At 46.7% G+C, this 20985-nt stretch overlaps 9 protein-coding genes across 9 annotated transcripts; 5 read left to right on the forward strand and 4 right to left on the reverse strand.

The window, feature by feature from the left end:
- Positions 1–663: 663 nt before the first annotated feature.
- Positions 664–2931, reverse strand: N7479_007433 (putative respiratory complex assembly protein Rmp1; the record flags this gene model as incomplete). Its single annotated transcript, XM_057255127.1, has 1 exon — positions 664–2931. The coding sequence occupies one exon, from the start codon at positions 2929–2931 to the stop codon at positions 664–666; it is 2268 nt and encodes a 755-aa protein (XP_057108989.1).
- Positions 2932–3202: 271 nt separating this feature from the next.
- N7479_007434 (N-terminal C2 domain-containing protein) lies at positions 3203–4474 on the reverse strand (the record flags this gene model as incomplete). The annotated part of the gene is made up of 5 exons (XM_057255128.1): positions 3203–3785; positions 3842–4254; positions 4311–4334; positions 4394–4410; positions 4462–4474. 5 exons carry the CDS (start codon positions 4472–4474, stop codon positions 3203–3205), a joined length of 1050 nt encoding a protein of 349 aa, XP_057108990.1.
- A 354-nt stretch (positions 4475–4828) lies between these two features.
- N7479_007435 (uncharacterized protein) lies at positions 4829–5239 on the forward strand (the record flags this gene model as incomplete). Its single annotated transcript, XM_057255129.1, has 1 exon — positions 4829–5239. The coding sequence occupies one exon, from the start codon at positions 4829–4831 to the stop codon at positions 5237–5239; it is 411 nt and encodes a 136-aa protein (XP_057108991.1).
- A 3596-nt stretch (positions 5240–8835) lies between these two features.
- N7479_007436 (uncharacterized protein) lies at positions 8836–9906 on the forward strand (the record flags this gene model as incomplete). The annotated part of the gene is made up of 1 exon (XM_057255130.1): positions 8836–9906. The coding sequence occupies one exon, from the start codon at positions 8836–8838 to the stop codon at positions 9904–9906; it is 1071 nt and encodes a 356-aa protein (XP_057108992.1).
- Positions 9907–11844: 1938 nt separating this feature from the next.
- Positions 11845–14028, forward strand: N7479_007437 (uncharacterized protein; the record flags this gene model as incomplete). The annotated part of the gene is made up of 1 exon (XM_057255131.1): positions 11845–14028. One exon carries the CDS (start codon positions 11845–11847, stop codon positions 14026–14028), a length of 2184 nt encoding a protein of 727 aa, XP_057108993.1.
- Positions 14029–14792: 764 nt separating this feature from the next.
- On the reverse strand, positions 14793–15122 carry N7479_007438 (splicing factor 3B subunit 5 family protein; the record flags this gene model as incomplete). Its single annotated transcript, XM_057255132.1, has 2 exons — positions 14793–14804; positions 14880–15122. 2 exons carry the CDS (start codon positions 15120–15122, stop codon positions 14793–14795), a joined length of 255 nt encoding a protein of 84 aa, XP_057108994.1.
- A 204-nt stretch (positions 15123–15326) lies between these two features.
- On the forward strand, positions 15327–17178 carry N7479_007439 (tRNA-specific adenosine deaminase; the record flags this gene model as incomplete). The annotated part of the gene is made up of 3 exons (XM_057255133.1): positions 15327–15480; positions 15631–15673; positions 15753–17178. 3 exons carry the CDS (start codon positions 15327–15329, stop codon positions 17176–17178), a joined length of 1623 nt encoding a protein of 540 aa, XP_057108995.1.
- A 506-nt stretch (positions 17179–17684) lies between these two features.
- Positions 17685–18716, forward strand: N7479_007440 (zinc finger MYND domain-containing protein; the record flags this gene model as incomplete). Its single annotated transcript, XM_057255134.1, has 2 exons — positions 17685–18141; positions 18199–18716. 2 exons carry the CDS (start codon positions 17685–17687, stop codon positions 18714–18716), a joined length of 975 nt encoding a protein of 324 aa, XP_057108996.1.
- Positions 18717–19356: 640 nt separating this feature from the next.
- erg24B (uncharacterized protein) lies at positions 19357–20978 on the reverse strand (the record flags this gene model as incomplete). The annotated part of the gene is made up of 3 exons (XM_057255135.1): positions 19357–20465; positions 20543–20847; positions 20902–20978. The coding sequence occupies 3 exons, from the start codon at positions 20976–20978 to the stop codon at positions 19357–19359; spliced, it is 1491 nt and encodes a 496-aa protein (XP_057108997.1).
- Between the last annotated feature and the right edge of the window lie 7 nt (positions 20979–20985).

Consider the following 20985-nt stretch of genomic DNA (forward strand, 5'->3'; position numbering starts at 1 on the left):
TATGATTGATTTTGAGGTTGCGATAGCTTCACCCTGAGCAGATGCTGATAACTTCACTAGGCGTGCCTCACCGGTCGTTGACTACAACTGGCGGTAAACATCGTACATGAAAACCGGAATCAAATATGGTAAAATGACGATTTATGATTACATATATAGGCATATATCCATGGATGCAATGTAGGCCAGGATCATTATGAGCTTCCCCCGCATTTCTTTCATAACTAATCCCAACCATTCTGGAGTATATACCTTGCCCCCAATTCCAAAGTCCCGGAACCCTGAAGGGCGAGGTCGTCCAAAAGATCATCAATGAGCGATATACTAGAAAGAGATGCAGTTGAAAACGATGAGGGTGATATCATCCATAGGTGTTTGTGACAGATTTGGCAGGATCTTTCGAATGAAGCTTATGAGACTGTTTGGGCATGCTTAGTACCTACAAATCATGGTTTCTCGGTAATTGTGTCTAGATATTCAGGGAGACTCGCGATTATCTAGATTAAGAAATTGCTAACCCCCAAACATAATCCATGTTAAAACAGGTAAATATTTTACATATAATGTACAGTAAATACAGCCCCAAGACGCCGCCATCCCACGTGGTGATGGCCGTTGATGCACGCTGTACAAAAATCAAACAAAAAAGGAAGACCCATGCTATCAATGCACATATCTGTTGCCGTGGATTTTAAATGCCATGTCACATGCCGCGTTGTAGAACGAATGGAACTCCTGATCAAGCTGCTCGGATTGGTTATTTTCTGTGGCCAAGTCAAGTTGGGGAATATCCATGCCCAGAGAGACCTCATTTGTCCGAGCAGCAAGGAGCGAGCCGCTCTCATAATACCGGTAGTCAAGTGACCGCCCACCAAGATTGTACTTTTGGACAACCGCACCTCGAATGTCGCTGAGTGGAGGGAACATGTATTCGACGGCGACGCTGTTCTCTGTCATGGATGCATCCAACTCTTTGGATTGAACTTTTTGCGTGGAAGACTGCTGAACAAGATCACAAGGAAGAGTGATGTTGCAAAATATAGGAAGTGAAACAGGGCGTTTCGAAGCCCCAATACTGATTATTGAGCCTTCGAGGGAGATTTTGAGGCTTTGTAGCAGTGCTTGGATCTGTGGCGAGGAGGGCTCGGGCGAAAAGTGCCCAGAAGAGCTTTGCGGGAGTTCTGGGTTGGAAGATGGCTTATATAAGAGGTCTTGGGAAACAGTCCGTGTGAAACGCAGGTCTAGGCCATTTTCCGGAAGCAGGTAGTCAACATGGTCTGTGGTGAGGATGGCCTTTACGCTGTGGAAATCCACGCCATCCAAAATTGAGTTCATGGATACCTCAATTTCGAGTTCCGGCGGGGATCCTGCGTTGGAGGTTGGAGACAAACGAAGTCGATATAGCTGTGCCTCGTTCTTTGGGCGGATAGGCGTGAGTGAGTTGATAAAACGCGACACTCGAGGTATGTCGTTTGTGAAAGCTCGCGGAAGAGATAGTCTCCCCAACTGTGCCGGGCTGATGGCTGTATCATCGAAAGGGGTCTTTTGCATAAAAAGACATTTCCCAACCATGGCTGTCACAGATTCATGCAAACCGGTGACTGAACTGGTTCTCGGATTACTCACTCGGAGAAGCTTCAATAGTTCATCTGAGAGCCGTGTTTGATGCTTATCGAAGAAAGGAGTTTCAAGGTTTTCTGCCTCCGCATTTTGACTAGAAGACATTGCCCACCGGAACCACGACTTTTGCTGCTCAAACCACGAAGCATGAGCTTCCGGTTTGTAGCTATATGCACTGGCTAGTTCTGAAGCAGGTAAATAGGTCGAAAATGGCGTTGATGGAGATGTGTTGTTGGATAAGGCCAAGTTCAAAGTCCTCCGTGCATTATCTGCACCCAGCTTATTCTCGGCAAGGTAAAGAATCTTTTGTGGTGGTCTGTATGCTTTGTGTTCCACAAATACCCCATGTGTGCTGTTGACCCATTCTAAAAAGTCTGGGCTAAAGACTTGACTGGCTCCATCTCCGTGGATATATGGGTTGATTCCAACATCATCCTCGCGGATTCTGCCAGTGGCATCCATGATAATCTCATGAACAGACTCGCAATCATTTCGTTTGCCAGTAAGTGATACTAGGCCCCCGGATTGCGTGACATCAATACCACAGCCATGGAGACTAGCTAGCTCGTGGAAAGAGAAATGCTCGGCATGGAGAAGCAAGGATACGAACTGAGCTGGTATACGGAATTCCAACAGACCGCGCTCGCCAACAGCCACCAGCTGCCAACAATTCCGAACGATCGTCTCTGCAGCCCGGGATTTTCCCCTGGAGCCCCTGGTCTTTCCCAATAATTTGTCCTGCGATTTGGGGTTACTTGACCCCCATGTCCAATCTTTTTCTTTTATCACAGCATTGCGGTTGTACTCCAAAATGTACTCCAACAATTGCTTATGTGTGAAAGAGGAAGCCAATTTTGACCACAATGTCTTCAGATCGGCAGCAGGCAAGGTCTGTCCCAGTTGATACGATCCACGAACCTCATCAATTCTTTGCTGCACCGACTTATCGCTAGGCGATGAGTTCTCTTCATCAAGTTCATCTAACATGGAGGTGATTGTGCCGCCGGATTCATGTTTGAGGTTTTTGTTGCGATTGCGTTTTAACATTCGGCGGCGAAGTGGAGGCACAACAACGATTTGCCCTGGCTTTCCAAGTGTGTCCACATCCAATGTAAATTTCCCTGCTTCATCTTTCGGTTCACGGTTTCGTTCGGAATTGGGTCCATCAAAAGCTTCGCGTTCATGATCACGACTCCAGTTACTCTGATATCGGGGCAGAGCGGCGTGCGGGTGTGACAATAATGGTCTCCGATATGAAAGCGACTGGAAGCTCAGAAGCCCCAGCTTGTTCCCTGCGGAACGTCGAAGCATGACAGAGCAGTAAGTAGGTCTATTGCGAAACGTGGAGAAGGCAAATTATCCTGCGATCGCTTTTCTCTGGCGATAATCGCCCGCTAGGCCGCGATAAGAAATCAAGTTCTGCCTCAGGCATCACCTCCACCGCCGCAATGGTATGTACAAAACTGTTGACTAAATTCTTCAGTTATGTAGAAGTCCCTCTTGAAATATTTCTCTTGGGCATATTTAAAACTGCATAATTCAAGCCATATACTAATACATAGTGCAGAAATGTACGTAGAGTTCATTCCTTTGGTGCAATTTCCCAGCTGCGCAAGTCCTCTCTTACATCGAACTCGGAAAGCTCATTCTGCGTATCTGGCACCTTCCATGCCCGACCCTTGACTCCTTCATACAACTGCTGTTCGATGCTTCCACCTTTTTTCTGATGCCCGAGCGCAGAAAGAGAGTCTGGGGTCTTAGTGCCACTATGTGAGCGATTGCTGGAAGAACTCTTGCGGCGACGCTCGAAACTGGGTGACAGATTTTTCCCGGAGCGACTTTGCCGTGGGACTGTCTCTGGGCTCAATAGAGAATCCCGGTGATCGCTTACGGAGATGCCAGCGTTGGCATTGTGTGCGTCGTTGTTCCAGTAAGAACTTCCAGCAAACAACTCCTCAACCAACTTATCAGCAGGCAGATCACAGGCTCTAGAAGACCACGATGCTGCTAAAGTGCGCCGATACATGTCTTGCATATCTGCAATCTCCCGGCTCTTGGTGTCAATAGACGGCAGCCGACCAAACTCATCAGCGTTGACGGGCTGTTCAGTAGATTGAACAACTCCAGCGATTCCTCCAAAGACTGTGGCAGATTTCAGCTGTGGTCTGTTCTGATTAGTATTGAGAATGTGGATCGGAAATAAGCTTTGGGATTCGCTTACGTCGTGAAGTTGCGGTCTCCTTCTAGCTGGCGCATCGCGATTCCGATCTTGACAGTACTGTTCACTTTGCTTTCATGCATCAGGTAGCGCCGTATAATCCCTTCGTCTTCCTCTGTTTTATCCACGTATTCGGCAAGATTGAGTTTGATTTTGCCCAACACGCACTTTTCGGACATGGGCAACGAGGTGTACTCTTGTAAGACTTCGAAATTGAGTTCACACTCCTGAAGCATTGATGTTCTATCAATTGTAAGCCTTACATGGAGGGATTTCTCATAGCCCCAGTAAGCGCGGTGATCTGATAGAGTTGCTTTTTCTGTGTGTCCTTGGTGTTCAGTGGAGCTCGATGATGGTAATCGCCATCGCACAAAAGCGACACTGTTACCCAAGGGGACATTATTGATATCGATGATCTTTTCTAAGGTCAGAAATCTTAACGGTATTTCCATAGTCAGTTTATAATGCATACCCTTAAACCGAGCTCAAATCTAGGCTGTAGCAGAAGTCAGTTACATATTTATGTACTTCACTCGGCCGTATGAGGTAACCTACTCGTCTATTCTTTGGGACTACGGTGAGAGCGTTAGCTTACATCAATCAACAAGTATAGAGGAACATACCAAATGCCTGCATATTAGCGGTCACGTCACCGGTTCAAGCTTGTGATAACTCAGTTGTCATAGGCACACCAACTGGTCTCTCAGAACCGGCCTCGATAAAATATCTCAATCTGGAGCTGAAAATAAACCGAACTAGCATGAATATCAAATGTCAAGCAGTGATAAAGTCATCAATTTGATTAAGAGTCCTCCCCGCATGCCCATGGATGCCGCGGACACAGTGGGCGGTGAAGTGGCAGAATCAATATCTTGACTTCCAAGGTCCTTTCTCCGCTAATACCCACCTTTTCTTCGACAATCTCAAGCGATCAATACTAGTGACTTGCGAAATACTACCAGTTTTAAACCTTGTTCTCAATCCATAACCATGGTGAAACCCGAGCCTACCCCTCCCGCTTCGTCTCCCCCGGCGTTAGCTGCCGTCGTTCCTTTGGATTCACCAACCCGCATTATCCCAATCCACCCTGATCTCGCCGAAATAAAAGTTCCAGATGGGCCACTGCCATCATACCGCTATCACCCAGTAACATGCCAACCAATGAAACCTCGAGATTATCAGACTGAGATTAAGCAACTGGAAGAACAATACAAATCACGCGAGGCCGCACTCCATGCACAGGAACAACTTTCCAAAGAAGTGAAAGAGAAGATTGAGACTGCTAAAAGGAAACGAGAGGAGGTTCAGAAATCCATGGACAAGAAAATTAAGGAACGCGACACCGAGATGAAGGTCGTGTCCAAGTTTCAAGAGACCAAGGCATCGGACATTCCGTCTTGAGTGAGACAATTGCAACCTTCCTTCCAACTATTCAGACCATGAAGGAAAAACCAAGACTTTTCTCATAGTCTTATCACCTTTCTTGGTTTTCTTGGTAGACAGACTACCCACTACCACTACCGTTCACAGAAGAGACTCCCTTCGTTCCCAGGCGCGCTCGAAAGAACTCTCATCTACGATCCTAGTGAAGGTAACTTTCTCGTCACTATGGATTAAATCCTTGCCAACATGCCCCAGTGAAAAAGAATGCCCTTTGCATTGCAAATGTGAGGAGACAAGGACGTGAAGGAACCTTTGCGCCTATTTCTACCCACATGAGAGCTCGTTTGGCACCCGCACCATGCCAATGGGCTCTCTGATCTACTTGCAATATCCTAAAGCGAGCATCATTTGCCTCTTTAGGAATTCCGGAATTGGATCGGCAATGATAATGGCTCGCCCAAACACCAAGATTGTGAAAATCGACGAGTTCTAACCACATGTCAAATAATTCTCATATCTACAAGGCAACACATCCGTACCAAAGCCTCAGAAAATGCAAATGCCATGGCAATCAATATTCAGCATTTTTCGTCATTCAATTATATCATATTAAAGATACTCATACATAACATTAATCATCACGAGTCGCCATGAGTGTTTCATTGTGAAAGGAATTAGGGAGAAGGAAACATCTAGAACACCTTACAACGACTCAAGCAGCTTCATGACAAACGGGGGGTTTAAATCAAAGTCAGTAACACATTCAATAGATTATGTGCCATTCTCAATCAGAGTCTGGGTCTTGTTCACTAACTTTAGTGTGAGGAGATCACCAGTATTATCAAGAAGACCACCCACCTCGGCGAGGATGTTGGAGTGATGATAGACGGGACATCAGTGATGAGAATGAGTGTTGTTTATTAATGATGGGTTCAGCAAGCCAGCAGCATTTCCGAGCAAGTAGAAGACGTCAATCAGGAGCTGAGACGTGGTAGCCGGCGTGAGAAATTGATCAGGCCCTGGGCTAGTTGGCAGCACAGGTCAAGCTCGATTGATAAAAAGAGGATAATATGGAGAAATTTCAATATCATGAAGCAAAGAAAGACATGATGATGATAATACTACTATAGACGTCTTATTCTTTCTCCTGGTAGCGAGGTCAGTACGATACTCGAATCCTTTCTGACTTGATTCTTTTGTAGGGTACATTGTTTCCAGGGTTACCGAGTAGTATAAAAATTGTTCGGAGGTTTCCAACACAGCCAAAATTATTTGGAATTTCGGGTACGACTCGACACTGAGATACCTAGGAAGAACAAGAGAAATCTCATCCGGGATCTTTAAAAAGTGAGTAATGATTTATGTGTCACGAGTTTCATAATCAAGTAGTCTTTAGTCTAATATATGTCGGCGCAAGACCCGGAGCTTGCTGCACCATTCATTCATAAGTGAGTCCTATGGATATGTTCTAAACATAAGTCACAGTGAAGCAGTCATTTAGCATACCTAAAAAGCAATGGTAAATTCTGGTTTCGCCTACGAGTTTGTGTAAAACGGTATATCATGCAATGTTAGGACATTGTCTAGCTTCGTTTCAAATCGAACATTATCAGCACATATATGACTCATAACCGATGCAGTCTTCGAAATACAATGGATTTTGATATATTGTTCCATTTGTAGCGCCGTAAAGTCACTATTCTAACTTGATGGCAGCCTGTCAATCATGAAACCAGGCTTGATCCAGGCCCGACAGAGCTGAGTTTCAGCACCCGCCTGACCGTGGATGTGGTTAAGATCTGCCTGAGATTCCAGCTCCCAACTCTTGCCAACTCATATCCCTTCTCCAACCAGTTTTCGGTAAGACGTATGAAGTGAACAAAAGTGAAGCAAGAAACTACGTTGTCTCCATAGGGACTACACTACTCCGTAGGGCTTTGCATATTTACATGTGGGGCCGGAGATATCCGCCACACGTGGCAAGTAATCTGCACCGCCTCATATCTATTTTAGGAAAAAACAACCCAACTCGGTCGCATATTTTTCCATACGTTATATGCCCCTCTATAGATAGCAATGACGAAACCTCGTCCGACTCAAAGCGAACCTTTCCTATACACCCACACACGACCATGTGACCAAACTCATATGCAGCAGGGATTCCATTTCAGGAAAGAAGCAGAGACAGAGGCGCCTGCAGAAGTACAGAGTAAGATGAGATCATTGAAAACTTGAATCATGTGGACAAGAAAAGAATAAGAAACGGTATTTCAGTACGCGAAGGCTAGTGGCGCCGTCCCAAAGTCTGGCAATGGAGGCTCAGCCCAATAGCGGATCATAGCAGGGATCTCAGCTCTCTGTGCATCGGCCAGACTCGGTTGGTCTCAGCGAATCCCAGCCCTGAAGTGACTCAAGACGGGCTTTGCCCCACGCTTGCTCGACCCTCCATCAGCTGAGGTCTACGACTCTGTATCGTTTTAGCGGCACTCGATAGGTCCAAAAAAAACCTTGATATGGTTATTATGGTTGTTTATGACTGTTATGGATGTGTTTCGTGTAATATTATTAATACTGTAAACCTTGGGGAATATTACTTTCTCTTCTCCGAGGCCTCATATCCAGTTGGATATTGAAACACAACAGTAATGAAACGCATTGAATGGAGGATCGAAACTAAGTCTTGGCCTGCAGGCTGCAGCCAAATTTAAATAGACTCTTCACCCAAAAGCATGGGATTTCTAGTGTTGAGGATCCAGCTATCTATTAACGATGTGTAGATCTTGGCGCACATTCAAATATGCACATCGCCTAGCTGAGAAATGTATTCAAGTCCCCGCTAATTGTAGACAGTAATTTGATCGCTCTAGACGATCAATGGAGACTCGGGGATTTTCTGTTTCTTGCTATTTAAGCCGTTTCGTGGATTATTGGGGCTTAGCTGTTGCAGTTTAGGGCACCATGCATCTGGTGCCAAATGGACGTGCAACGGGTGTGTGTGAGACTGGAACTGTGCGAGGAACCTGTCAAATTCGATGAAACATTGAATGTCTTTTTTAACCGTTTCAATTATTCAAGTATTATCGCCACTGAGTCTTCAAGTTGCAGACCGGGGAGTCCGATATGTGGCTACCGTCTACTCCATACATTATAATGTACATGGACTCCATCTAGCTGCATATTCAAATAATACGAAGCGTAGTAGAAAACATGAAAAACATGAAAAAAAAACATGAAAAAACATGAATTCTATTCTTCTAATATCTAAAGAGAGAAAATATAGGGAAAAATTAATAAAAATTAACCTATTATTGTGTCTATTAAATCTCCACTATTGGTTCTCCCCTCTTATATTATTCTTCTTGACTTCCCTCTCTCCTTCTATAACCACTCTTGACTTTCATGTCATCTCCTTTCTTTTATATTCTAATTACTGTTCTTTTTGCGCATTCGCCCGCACTTTAATACTGGATTATACGACATTTTAAGAAACACATTTCTCAATTCAAATCCAATTTTGTGTGGGCGAATGTCGCCTTTATGATTTTTATTCTACTTTCTACATTCTTTTATATCATTACCAACGCCGGACGTATCACCTTTCGCACAGTATCATAATGCCAACAGTCTTACTCCCATCCTCTGCCGCTGCCTTTGCGCCGCGATCATCTCCGAATGTCGTGTTGAACACTAAGGTTGAACCTTGGTTGACGGCCACCCTGAAGCGAGTTAACCGGGTTAAGCGTCCTTTGAACAATGTCACCCAGCATACCCGGTGTCTGACAGAAACACTCTCGTCGAAAAATGCCATCTGGACCCTGTGTTCCATGATGTTCACCAAAGCCCCCCAGGCAGAACTAGAGAAGAATGAGAACATGCTATGGGAAGCCCTACACAACCACCAAATGATTCACATGGAGGCCTATGTTGTACATGTTGATATGGTCTCCCGTAATGAGGTGGCCTTCAAGTTGACCCCGGAAACCATCGAGTCCCTAATTGATTTCCACAAGGAAGTCTACTCGGTGGATGCCGCCGCCAATACATACAACTGGTCGGGAAAGCATGGTGAGCTGAAGAGGTTACAGGAGGAGTTTGTCCAAGCTGTCAACAAGTTTGTCTACCGCGCCAACGCCCAGGCACTCGAAGGGCTAGAAGAAGACGGCGCCGGAGAACTACTGAGCGGTCGCAGCGAAGAAGCAAAGGCGGCTATCGGCAAGCTCTTTGTTCCACTGGTAGCCCCTCCACCACCAGTGGTGGATGTCATGCGCCCAATGCCTCTCTTGCCAAGTTCGACAGGCCCGGAAAACTGGTGGCAGAACCCGGTGCCCCAACCAGCGCCACTCGAGTCGTGGAAAGTACTGTCGCCCAGCCCCAACCCGGCCACCACGGGTGATTCTAATCCGAATCTTTGGGCTAGTATCAGTTTCAGTGACGCCCAAATTGCCTCCCCGACCCCGTCTTACAGCCAGCCATTCACCCCTTCGCCGTTCCAGGCCTACGACTGCCTGCCGACTACCTGCATGCCGACCACTTCAGCCGCTATCAGTCCGCTTCCATTGCCGAGCATGTTCCCAACCATGTTCCCGAGCATGCTAATACAACCCTGTAGTACAGCTGTCAATATGGGTATGGGGGGCTTCGGTTGGGGCGACTATGCTCCGATGTCATATGGCACGATTGCCTAGCTCAGCTCCCCTGAGTAGATTTGGTGTGATGTCGACCATTCCCAATTTCAGGCTCCTCTGGCTCGTGTAATCTGGGTTTGAGAAACGTGGATCGTTTCTTAGAACTAGATGCACGCGCAATTTTTCGGATTCTTCACGACTCCACGACTCCTCAACTCCCCTCTCTCCTCCCTCGCCTATCTCCCTACTGGGAACCCGATACCAAGCAACGACAATTCGCATTCTTGACGGCGTTCTCCTCGATTTGATTCTGTGCATCTGTGATACTCCCTACTGCCTTTTGCATAACCAGAATTATCTTTTTCTGCGCTTGTTTTGATACTTTCAATGTTCGATTCTAGCGTTAGCGATTTTTTTGGCTTTTTTTGGCTTTTTTTTCTTTCTTTTTCTTCTCCTATTTGCATCAAGAAGCGGCGGGTCGGCTCTCTGTTATGTTTCATTTCTTTTGTTATTCCCGCATATATGTCATGAAGACTGGTCTGCCTCACGGCATGTGGAGGATGCGAATTTGGACGTGGAATGTCCAACGATATGTTTTCGATTCTTCTGTCGCAGCTTGAAGGGGAAGGAAGCAAGTTTAAGTTACTCGACTGGACTGCGTTCAGCTTGTGCTTTTGTTTTCTTGCCTTTCTTACAAGGTCTGTCCTTCTGGTACTGTGTACCAGACTGGCTAGTTCTCTTTATCGGAGAATTGGAGCATAGGCTTATGCGATGGGCGTCATCTTCCTTGCATCTGTGATGCTTGGTCGAAGCACGCACTTTTAGTCATCTTTGGTTTTAGAAGGTGAGAATCAGTGGCGCGAGCGTGAGAGAAGGTTACATTCACCTCTCGTCAGACTCGAGTACATCCGCCTGTGGCAGATATCGAGCGCGAAGGGCGATGCACTGGATTTTCTCCTTTGGTCTGTGACCTCGAGATTTTCATATCCCGCCCCAAGCGACGAGTGGTTTGAGCAGCAATCATCTCTGTCCTCTGCGCTACGGGCTCACCTTCAATTATCATAGTTGGCAATGATAGATTCATCTCCTATCGTCCAGGCTAGGTTTTAGAAATTCCTGGGCAAGCTTGATCTGTCGGTAGGCTCTTTCACTGGATGGAAGAGCCCTTCATTTTTTTTTGTTCCGACGACGAGAATCGGATGCTCGATCTGACAGATACTCTCCATTATGATCTGTCAAATCGGGGGGGCTGGTCCCTTGCACTGGCTGCTTCTTTTCTCCTGGTTCTTTTTGTTGATCCGTCAGCAGCTCTGTCCACATCTTGTATGTACTATTCTTTAGCTTGGTTTGAAAAAGTGCATACTTAATTTTATTCCTCTCAGGTTGTACCTTAAACTCTATATACGTATAAATTTATATTATCAAATACAGTATAGAAAAACTTATGGCCAAGATGTAAGACAATAAGACTAAAACATAATCTATGGATGTCTGAAGATCATTTGAAGTCAATTAACCCCATGCAATATATCTACCCCAATGTATGACGTCAACTGCCAAGATAGCCCAGGCTACATCATATCCAAGTTGATCAAGACTCTTTGAAAATGTTTCTTTTGTTCACAATTCATTAAGACCTCTATTTGCATTTAATTTAGACTTCATGGGTTATTGTCTCTTTGCATTGTAATTTTGTTGCATTTGTCTCTTATCTGGAATTTACCAGGTGATAGATTCATCAATTTATAACCAAAAGGCTACAAAGCAGTTGCAGTTCCATCTGAGCAAAACACCTAACCGTTGTCAGGCATTTCAGTCTTACATTCTGGAGATCCTGGTGTCCCCTACCGCTTATCCAATCTTTGTGGCCTGATTTCGGCATGACTGCGAGCTGACAACCCCCGCTACTCGAAACATCACACTGTACAATCTGCTAGACTTTACAGCATCGCAAAAGACTTGAAGCTTGAAAAAATATAATCGGCTCCGATCGCGCTTATGGCTACCCTACACGAGGCCCTCCAATGCCTCAAACCGACGTCATGGGACGAAGTTCCCCGGTCTCCCGACGACCTCCGTGACTACGTGCGTGAGATCTTCAAAAACAGCCGCCTGGTAGCAGAGTCACTTCCAGATCCCCCCATATCCGATAATGATGAGTACCCTGGGTTAGACAACACGACAAATTCCTCCGCCAGACGAATCGTTCCATCATCCGCACGAGTGGGAGAAACCGATCCGGAGATTACAGACTTGCAAAAGGAATGGGGGAAGCCGCTCAAAATGGGTGGACCAAAAGACAATCCTTTAGACGTGACTGTGTGGAAACTTTCCGCGAATGACGGCAAGGGCTCATGGTTCGGGCGACGGAGTGTACATGAAGGCCTCCCATTCTCACAGTGGCGGAAGAAGCTTTCAACTGAGTACGATGAAACTCTGAAAATAAACCGCAAAAAGATTGAGAAGGGACAGACGCCTGACAAGAGCATCCGTGGGATCGGCGCCGAAGAAAAGATCGAGACTATTGAGATTAAAGACCATGATAGTTCGATTCTCGGAGATTTAATGGTTTACCATGTCTCGGCACAGTTTCCTAAACCTACTGCTCCACGCGATTTTGTGGAGTTGATCATCAATTCGGATTCTGGATTACAAGCTGGCGGGACTAAGCAGCCTGGGCGCAGCTGGATAATGATATCTAAGCCGTGTGATCACCCCGATATCAGGCATAAGCCGGGGTATACTCGCGGAGAGTATGAGTCTATCGAGCTCATTCGGGAGATTCCTAAGAAAGGTGGCAGTGAGAGCAGTTCTCCTAGCCAGGGGAGTAAGAAGCATACTGCTCCATCCTCCGCCCTGCAACCCCCTGTGGGGCTACCTGAACATGACGGAGCTGGGGATGATGAAGACGAAGAAATGAATCCTGTTGAATGGATCATGGTCACCAGGAGTGACCCAGGCGGCAACATCCCGAGGTGGATGGTGGACAAGGGAACACCACGAAGTGTGGGGACGGACGCTGCTAAATTCATCAACTGGGCTGTTCAAGATGACAAGCCGCCTAAGCAAGAAGCAGGCACAGGTGCAGAAGCTGAAAATACTCCAGCAGGCGCCAAGTCTAAATCTGGGGACTTTGCGAATGAATACGCCTCCGACCAGACAGGCGACTCGGACTCGGATTACGAATCGCTCGACAGCGACGGCGAGCATTCGCATCATGGTCTGATCGCCAGCGTGACCGGCTTGCTTAATATCGGACTAGAACGGCTCGCACCACAAGTCCTAGGCTATGGCCATGGCGCCCAGACCAGGATATCGGGGGATCTCCCACCTGCAGACGAGGTTTCTCATATCGATGCACATGGCATGGCACACTTAAGCCCAAAAAGCGTTCAACAAAATAACTCAGCGTTGGACGCCGAATCTTCAAGATCTGGCGAGCGCGACAATGCTTCATTTTCCTCAGGCAATTCCGATCAAGCCGCAACTGCGATCAATGAGGTAGCACAAAATAACATGTCCCCAGAGGAATTGATCAAAATGACAAAGAATAGCAAGCTCACTTCACACGAGAAAGAGCTCGCAAAGCTAGCCATTCGCAAACGTGAGGTCGAAGCCCAACTAGATGAAATCCGCGCCGAACTCGACAAGCTTCAGATCCCGTCGCAACCGCCTCCTGTCTCAGGAACTCCACTGAACGGCATCAGCGAAGCAGAAAGTGATACTAGCGGAATGCGCAATCGCTCAGCGACGAACAGGTCTTCTAGACCCCCCAGCACTCTCACACAACAGAGCCAGAGCCAGAGCCAATCGCAGGGCAAGATCAGCAATGAAGACCAATCTTCTTCGCGAACGGCAACACCCGACCGGCCAGCGCATCTCTCCAAAGCAGCCTCTCACTTTTTGAACGGGGAATCTAAGCTGCTTAGGCAACTACGCAAAATTGAGGCTAGCCAGCTAAAGGTTGCATCAAAGATTCAATCGAAGCAGCGAAAGGAGGCGGAGCGGTCGGAGAAGTCCAAGTCCAAGAATAAATCTGAGGTTGAGGCCTTGAAGCACGAGGTACATGATCTCAAGAAGGAGCTCAAGCAGCTTCGCTCTGAGCGCCAGAAATGGATCGATCTTGTTTCATCGTTGCAGGCGGAGAATACGAAGTTGGCCGCCAAGTCGGAGAATGCTTAATCGGTGGGTAGATCAGAATTCTATTGCTTGTACTCCGTACATACATGACTTGTTTTCTAGCGTCTTATATTTGTTTATTTCAAGTTTGAATCGGGTCTGATCTGTGCTATGCTTTTGTAACTATTTATCACGTATCTATTACTACATCTCTCTACATCGGAATGGATTTAGATCTTGAATATTTCCATGTTTCAGATATTATGACTGGATTATAATATTGCAGACCATGATGGATCGAGTGAGATACGGCTTTAGACCGGCTTCTCCCTTTCATTGGGTGAAGCTGAGGAACTGAGTGCCCGTCAAGCAATCTTAGGTTATCCACACACAGGTCATGATGCTGGTTGGGTACTTGGGTACTTGTTGTTGAGCGCACGATTTCATGTGGCAGACCTGCCATGTCACAAGTTGACCTCCTTACTGATAAGGACAGAAAGATTCTTGAAGTTTCAGAGGCCAAAACAACGGCCAATGCCTAGGAGATACTCCCATAGACAGGGAGATGTCGGTTTTGTTCGCATAAAACGTTTCGTATGTTGAGTTGGAATTGTTATTCCATACCGAGGGAATCGAGGGCAAAATCTCGAGAAAATGGGTCTTTGGCAGTTTCAAAACCAGTATACAGAGGGGATCTCATGTCGGCCAGATTACTGAGCTGGACGAGGGGTCGTTGGAAGATCGGAGGATCTGTCTTCCTAGATGAAAATCCAAGGGTGCGACAAGGGATATCAAGAAAAAACAAGAATAAACCACACTGAGTAGCTTTACTCTTGAGTCTGAATCATTGGATAGCACATGTTAGCCAACTCATCTTTGTATTATGTTGGGCAACTCTGCAAGACGCAACATACCTCTGGCGGATTACCAGCGCCTCTAACCATTTTCTCCAGCATCATTGCACGCACCTTCTCCTTTGGTTCGCCCATACCGACTGCCATGTAGGACAGCAGGGGAGGGTGACCGACATAGGAGGAGTAGCTGTCACGGAGTATGTTGGACGTCCATTCGTACTTGGTGGTATCGGCGTGTCCGGTACCGATGTAACGGGCCTGGAGAGCCTCAAGGTTCTGGATGGTGCGGAGCTTGTCGGCCATGGTGGATAGTACAGACGTTGACGTTGGATTGAGAAGGATGCGGAAAGCTTGAAAGGAGAAAGGAAAGAACCATCGACGCCTCAGGCATAGACAAAATTGATTCACGTGATCATACGGACATCTCGAGATTCTTCAATCTTGTCCTTGCCTTTAATGAAACATTGGTTGTTTAGGGAATTCTCATTAGAACTATGATCATATCCAATGTCTACTGATACATCTAGCTTTTTGTTACCGTCCCGGATAGCGTCGCTGGTTCATGCACATTTCGATGCTCTGCCAACACGTAGTAAACCAACCATATTTCCGGATGGATCGAGGGAATGGATCCCAATGAGCGGCATTGTGGCTGTTAAAGGTATGTTTTTACTCAATTATTCATAAATGATTTATCATCCCTTGTCCATTTATGTACAGTGAAGGGCATCGGCCCATTTTTTGCTCTTTATTCGCTTCACATGTCGTTCTTTTGATCCTAATAGTAACATTTTTGTCTCTTCGCTTATAGGAGAGAACACACCTTCGGAAAGTCTGACGTGCATATCTGTCACGTAAGTTTTGGATTTCCTTTCAAATCTGACTAAGTCATATGCAAGCGACCTACATTCAAGCAGGCTAATGTTTACGTAGGAGTGGCGCAAAGTGCCTGTCGGCATCTCATATCCCACACTGCAGGGGTCTTGTGCTACATGACTGTCATGCCGAGATATTGGCCATCCGGGCATTCAATTATTGGCTTTTAACAGAATGTAACAGCGTCCTATCCCGGGAAAAGCAATTACTGAATGGCCATGATACTTCCACCACCGATAATGAACAAGTCCCCGATTCTCCATTCATACAAAGGAGAAAGATTGAAGAAGATGGAGACAGTATTTGCGCATCACCCACAAAATGGCCGCCTTTTAAGCTTCGGCCTGATATCAAAATTTACATGTATTGCACATGTGCTCCTTGCGGCGATGCAAGCATGGAACTCTGCATGGCAGCCCAAGAAGATGCGACACCGTGGGAAGTATCACAGCAAGAAGGTCCTTTGCCAAGAACCCAAGATGCAGAAGTTCCAGGTACAGAGACCCTTCTAGATGGTCGGGCCCACTTCTCTCTCCTCGGAGTCGTACGTCGAAAGCCGGCGCGCATGGACGCCGAGTCCACGCGTAGCAAATCCTGCTCAGACAAACTTGCATTGCGGCAAGTGTCCTCCTTGCTATCCTGTGAGACCAGTCGCCTCGTTGCTCCCACTGAAAACGCATATCTGGCAGGTCTGATTCTTCCCGAGGATGAAATCAGCCAGGTTAGCTGTGACCGCTCCTTTGGCGAGAATGGCCGAATGCAGGCTTTGGAGGGCCGATCTTGGCCTAAGGACGCAAAGTTCAAAGAAGGCACACCAGGGTATCGATTCCGGCCATTCCAGGTTCTCTCGGTGCCGAGTGAAAAGGTGGCAACACTTTGGCCTTTTGCGAAGGCAAATTCTGTGCCTTGTCCTGCAACTTCTTTAGAGCAGCAAGGAGATTCCTCGACGTCTGGTGCAAGTTTTAAAAGATCCAGGCCAGGAAATGTGAGCGCCGTTTGGGTATTGGCTCCCTCGTATTATCACTCATCGGCAATGACCTTGGATACCGGCAGCAAATCAGTGCCGACTCTTTGTCGTTCCAAAACCGGGTTGTATGAGACTATCATCAACGGAGTGAAGCAAGGAAACCGGGCGTCCTCGCCTGGTGCCCGTGGGGCCTCGTCTCTATCCCGAGCTAAGCTTTGGGCTCTTTTTCGCGAAATTGCGCCTGCTTCGGCCTATCAAACCAATATATCCCCAGCCGAATCGCTAGCGGATGCTTCAGAGACTGGAAGTTTGCGCGTCAATACAGTTCAGCACCATATGTCAAATATAACCACTTACCAGGATTTCAAAAATTCTAGCAACTTGGAAGACCACTTGCAAATCCGTATGCAGGCCATTGGGGATGCGAAACTGGTTCTCAAGGGATGGGTGCCTAATACGGGAGATGGATCTTGGGGCTTGGATGTTTTGGTTGGCCCCAAAAAGCGAAAACGTTGATTGTGTGTGCAATGGAAGATTGCTGGAAGATTACTTTGGGCGATGTATAATAACCTCATCGTATCTCTTTTTCAATATACCCATAGAATATATTTGTGTTTGCATATATAAGAGCTGTATGGTTGAAAAAAACTTTTCGCTTTCAAAGAGAGAGGAAAGAGACTGGTTTGTTCCTAATTAACATCACCCTTCTACATACGTATGTCGTTAGCAACCCACAAACCGCAGCCTAGTCAATCAGGCCTTGAGGCAGAGCCCTATGAATCTCACATAATGTCAACAATGGGATGTCTGAGGATTTTGCTCAGGTGCCTTTTTGCTTCTTACTTTTCTTGCTCTCCTTGCTCTTCTCGCTACTCTCTTTCCTCTCTCTCCTGTTTTCTGATCCCCAGTATCATCAATCTGCAACTTCACACGCCAGACGTCAACTCCCATTAGCAACGATCGATGAAATATTTCGCGTCTTCAACACAGCTTTGATTGAAGCCATCACTTTTGCCTTCAGAATGGCTCCAAAGGGGTTATTCGAGTGCGCAAGATGTGGTACAGAAACCAAGACAATGTGTTTGGGCTGCTCGCATGCACCCGAATACAAACCCGGCGATCCACCAGCTGTTTATTATTGCAGCCGCAGCTGTTTGATCATGGACTGGCCAAAGCACAAAGACTATTGCAAGAACATGCAACAACGGAAGATGCTGCTCCGATCGGCCCAGATACTGAAGGCAGCCATCTTGACATACAGAGAGACCATATACGACGTGGATCTGACCAAGATCGAGTATCGAGATGGTGTCCTCTATCTCCATCAAAATCAAAGATCAGTTTCATCTCAATCCAAACGCGGTCCCTTCCCAAACCACATGACCGACAACATCAAGCACAAGGAAGCGGCTCTTGTTAAAAGCCAATCCACAGCAGCTATAGCGCTCTTGGGTCCCTTGACCAGAAAACTTCTGCGAGGTAAGAAATTTTCCTAGCCCTTACGTACCGAAGCGAGCCGTGACTAAAACAAAGCAGGTATGTCCTTGAAACTTGAGACGATGGTCATCAATATCGGAAACCCACGGGTTCCAACTAGGCTTGTTCCTGGGCCTGACTTGCACGGTGGCCCACACACGGTATTGAAGATAGAATGCCTCGAGAGCAACGAAACATGGATCATCGATCCGACAGGCTGTCAATATGGATTTCAAGATGTGCTTGTTCCATTCGGCAAGTATCTTATTGACAACGAATGCCGGATATTAGGTGGACCTCGTATTTATGACATGTACGAGACAAGGGACTTGGACTACTTGTCGACTCTTCATATCTTCACCAAAACAAAAGCGCAACGGCAGGATATGCGACTGGAACGATTGACCCGTCACCATTTTGCTGTCTTCATTTATCTGAGTGCGCATGACCGCCTCCTTGTGGGATCTGGCGCTGACTACAAGAAAAACCTTGATCGCTTTATCACTGAGCTCAAAACCCACATGGTCAATTCTATACGGAAAGCAGGCAATGATTTTGAAGACTCTGAAGATGATTGAAAACCAACGGAGAGACTCATAACTGGATGTATTTTTTTCAGCCATTTGATTGATTCCAAACTTGTTTCACTTTAAACATCAACTGTAAAACAAAGTTGCACCTGTAGCTTCTCACTTAATAAGTATTGTTGAATCAACAGGAATAACTCAGAGTTGATCTGATTCAAGGCTCTAAGGATTTGGTATGGGACGCGATAGATGGCATGAGCCAAATCTCCACGAGTATTGGTTCGATATACCAGCTAATTATATCCAACAAGAATACTAGGTAGCGGGCTTGAGAATGACTTTAGAACCCCGTGGACTGCCGGACTATCAGCCAGCAAATGTGATGACTAGGGAGTTCAAAAACGAGTTATTAATTAGTACATTGGTCTCGCTTTAGCTTTCAATATTACTTCAATTCTGGAATGCGATGGAGAACAACTGGAAGTGTCTCTTCATAAGAGCTTGCAGGGCAGATTTCGTATTTGCTATCTTCCTACAACAATAGAAGTAACGATGGCCAACTTTGGAAGCTTATAAGCCAAATAGTGCAAGCCTATCATAAAAGTCCGGGATAATTAATGTACAAAATTAGGGCATATAAGTAAGCCCAGGGGCCTGCGGAAGGCCTACGGAAAGAATTTTCTTTGGAATCTCAGTAGATTCCAGGAATGATGCGGCTGCGGACGATGGAGGTATAACGTTTCCAGTCAGCGCCATACTTCTTCTCGCACTTCTCTTCATCGCGCATCTCACGGTGGATCAGCAAGATACCAAAGTACAGGATGTAGAAGTACGTGAAGATCATACCCCAGCCACGGATTTCTGGGGTCTGCACAGCTTGCTTCTGAACAGTGCCACTGGCTGGGTTGATGCTCTCGATAAGAACATATCCTGCAACGCCAGTTGGCATACAGTAAGCCCAGGACATGGTCCAGTCACCCAGGTAGTTGATGTGACGTGCCAGACCCCACCAGCCGGAGATCATCAGTTTGGATCCAGCAGCAGTTTCGATGTACTTGATGTTCTTCACGCGGGGGTCATTAGGATTCGTGCGGAAACGGTTCTTCTGGTTGTTGGCGCCGCGGAAGATCAAATATCCAACGGTTGTGACACCCAGAACAAATGCCATACCGGTCAAGCCAAGTTCGTAAGGGAAGACAGAGAGATACCGGCTCTGGACGCTGTACAGATGAGGCACCCAAACCACGTCACCGAAAGACAACATGAATCCAAATCCATCCATGGTTACATCCATGGTGGTCATGATCGCGGGCTCCATGTACAGCGCATCTAGGATGTAAAATGCCTGGAAAATAGTGACCAGCACAATCGAGTCGGTGATGTACCCATAGGTTCGGTACTGGTGGGCCACATTAGACAGATTCAGAATTGTCCATCCAAGCAAGCCTGGTCTCATCTCCATAAACACCTTGATATCAAGAGTTCGCGATGCCTCGCTGACAAACGGAATAGGCAGGCGAATACGGGGATTGAGTTCACGACCGATAAAGAAGTCGTAGAGCATGTTGCCCGTATGGCCGCCAGGTGCTAGCTGTCGTAGGCTTGGGTTTGCCTGGCCTGGTGCTGGAACTGTGAAGCTCTTCACGTAAACGAACATCGCAGCAAAAGAAGAGATCAACAAGTTTGCTGTAATGACCTGAACATAGTTGTCCCAAAGGAATGTCCACACCACAAAGTCGGCTCCATAGAGGTAAGTGCCGCCGGCGAGGCCCGAGAGGATAATGACAGCAGAGGGGAATGCTAGGAAATAAATCGAGTCAGAAAAAAAGTACCGTTGGTTAAAAATGACGTGTGAACAAGGGCTGCTATTGCCATACCATTGAATTTGTACTTCAGTCGTCCTCCGCAGGCCAACGGAACACCGTCTGCCTCCTGACCGGGGAGGAAAACCTGTAAGAACAGGCTGAAGGCATAATAGCTCAGCGTCCACAGTGTAACCTTGGTATCATAAAGCGCCGTGATTCCCTCCTCCGGCCAACCCACTTCATGCTTCAATTGCTCGAGCGACAAAGTTGAAGGGCTCAGCAGCGACGGGGCGGGACAACCAGAGATGTCGTTGCAGACGAAGGTAAAGAGGTAAATTAGGGTCGGCAATCCAAAGATGATACCGAAAGCACCTAGTCTATTGCAATTGTCAGCTCAGCTTAACTCAGGTGGAAGAGGGAAAAAAACATACGGTCCACCAAACTCATAACCACGTTTCTCCGGCACTGGCTGCACGGGTATTTGTTTGGAGTCCTTTTTGGTTGCCATATTGAAG

The sequence above is a fragment of the Penicillium vulpinum genome, assembly GCF_028829585.1.
Source record: "Penicillium vulpinum strain IBT 29486 chromosome Unknown utg000003l_segment0_segment0, whole genome shotgun sequence".
Classification (NCBI taxonomy): domain Eukaryota; kingdom Fungi; phylum Ascomycota; class Eurotiomycetes; order Eurotiales; family Aspergillaceae; genus Penicillium; species Penicillium vulpinum.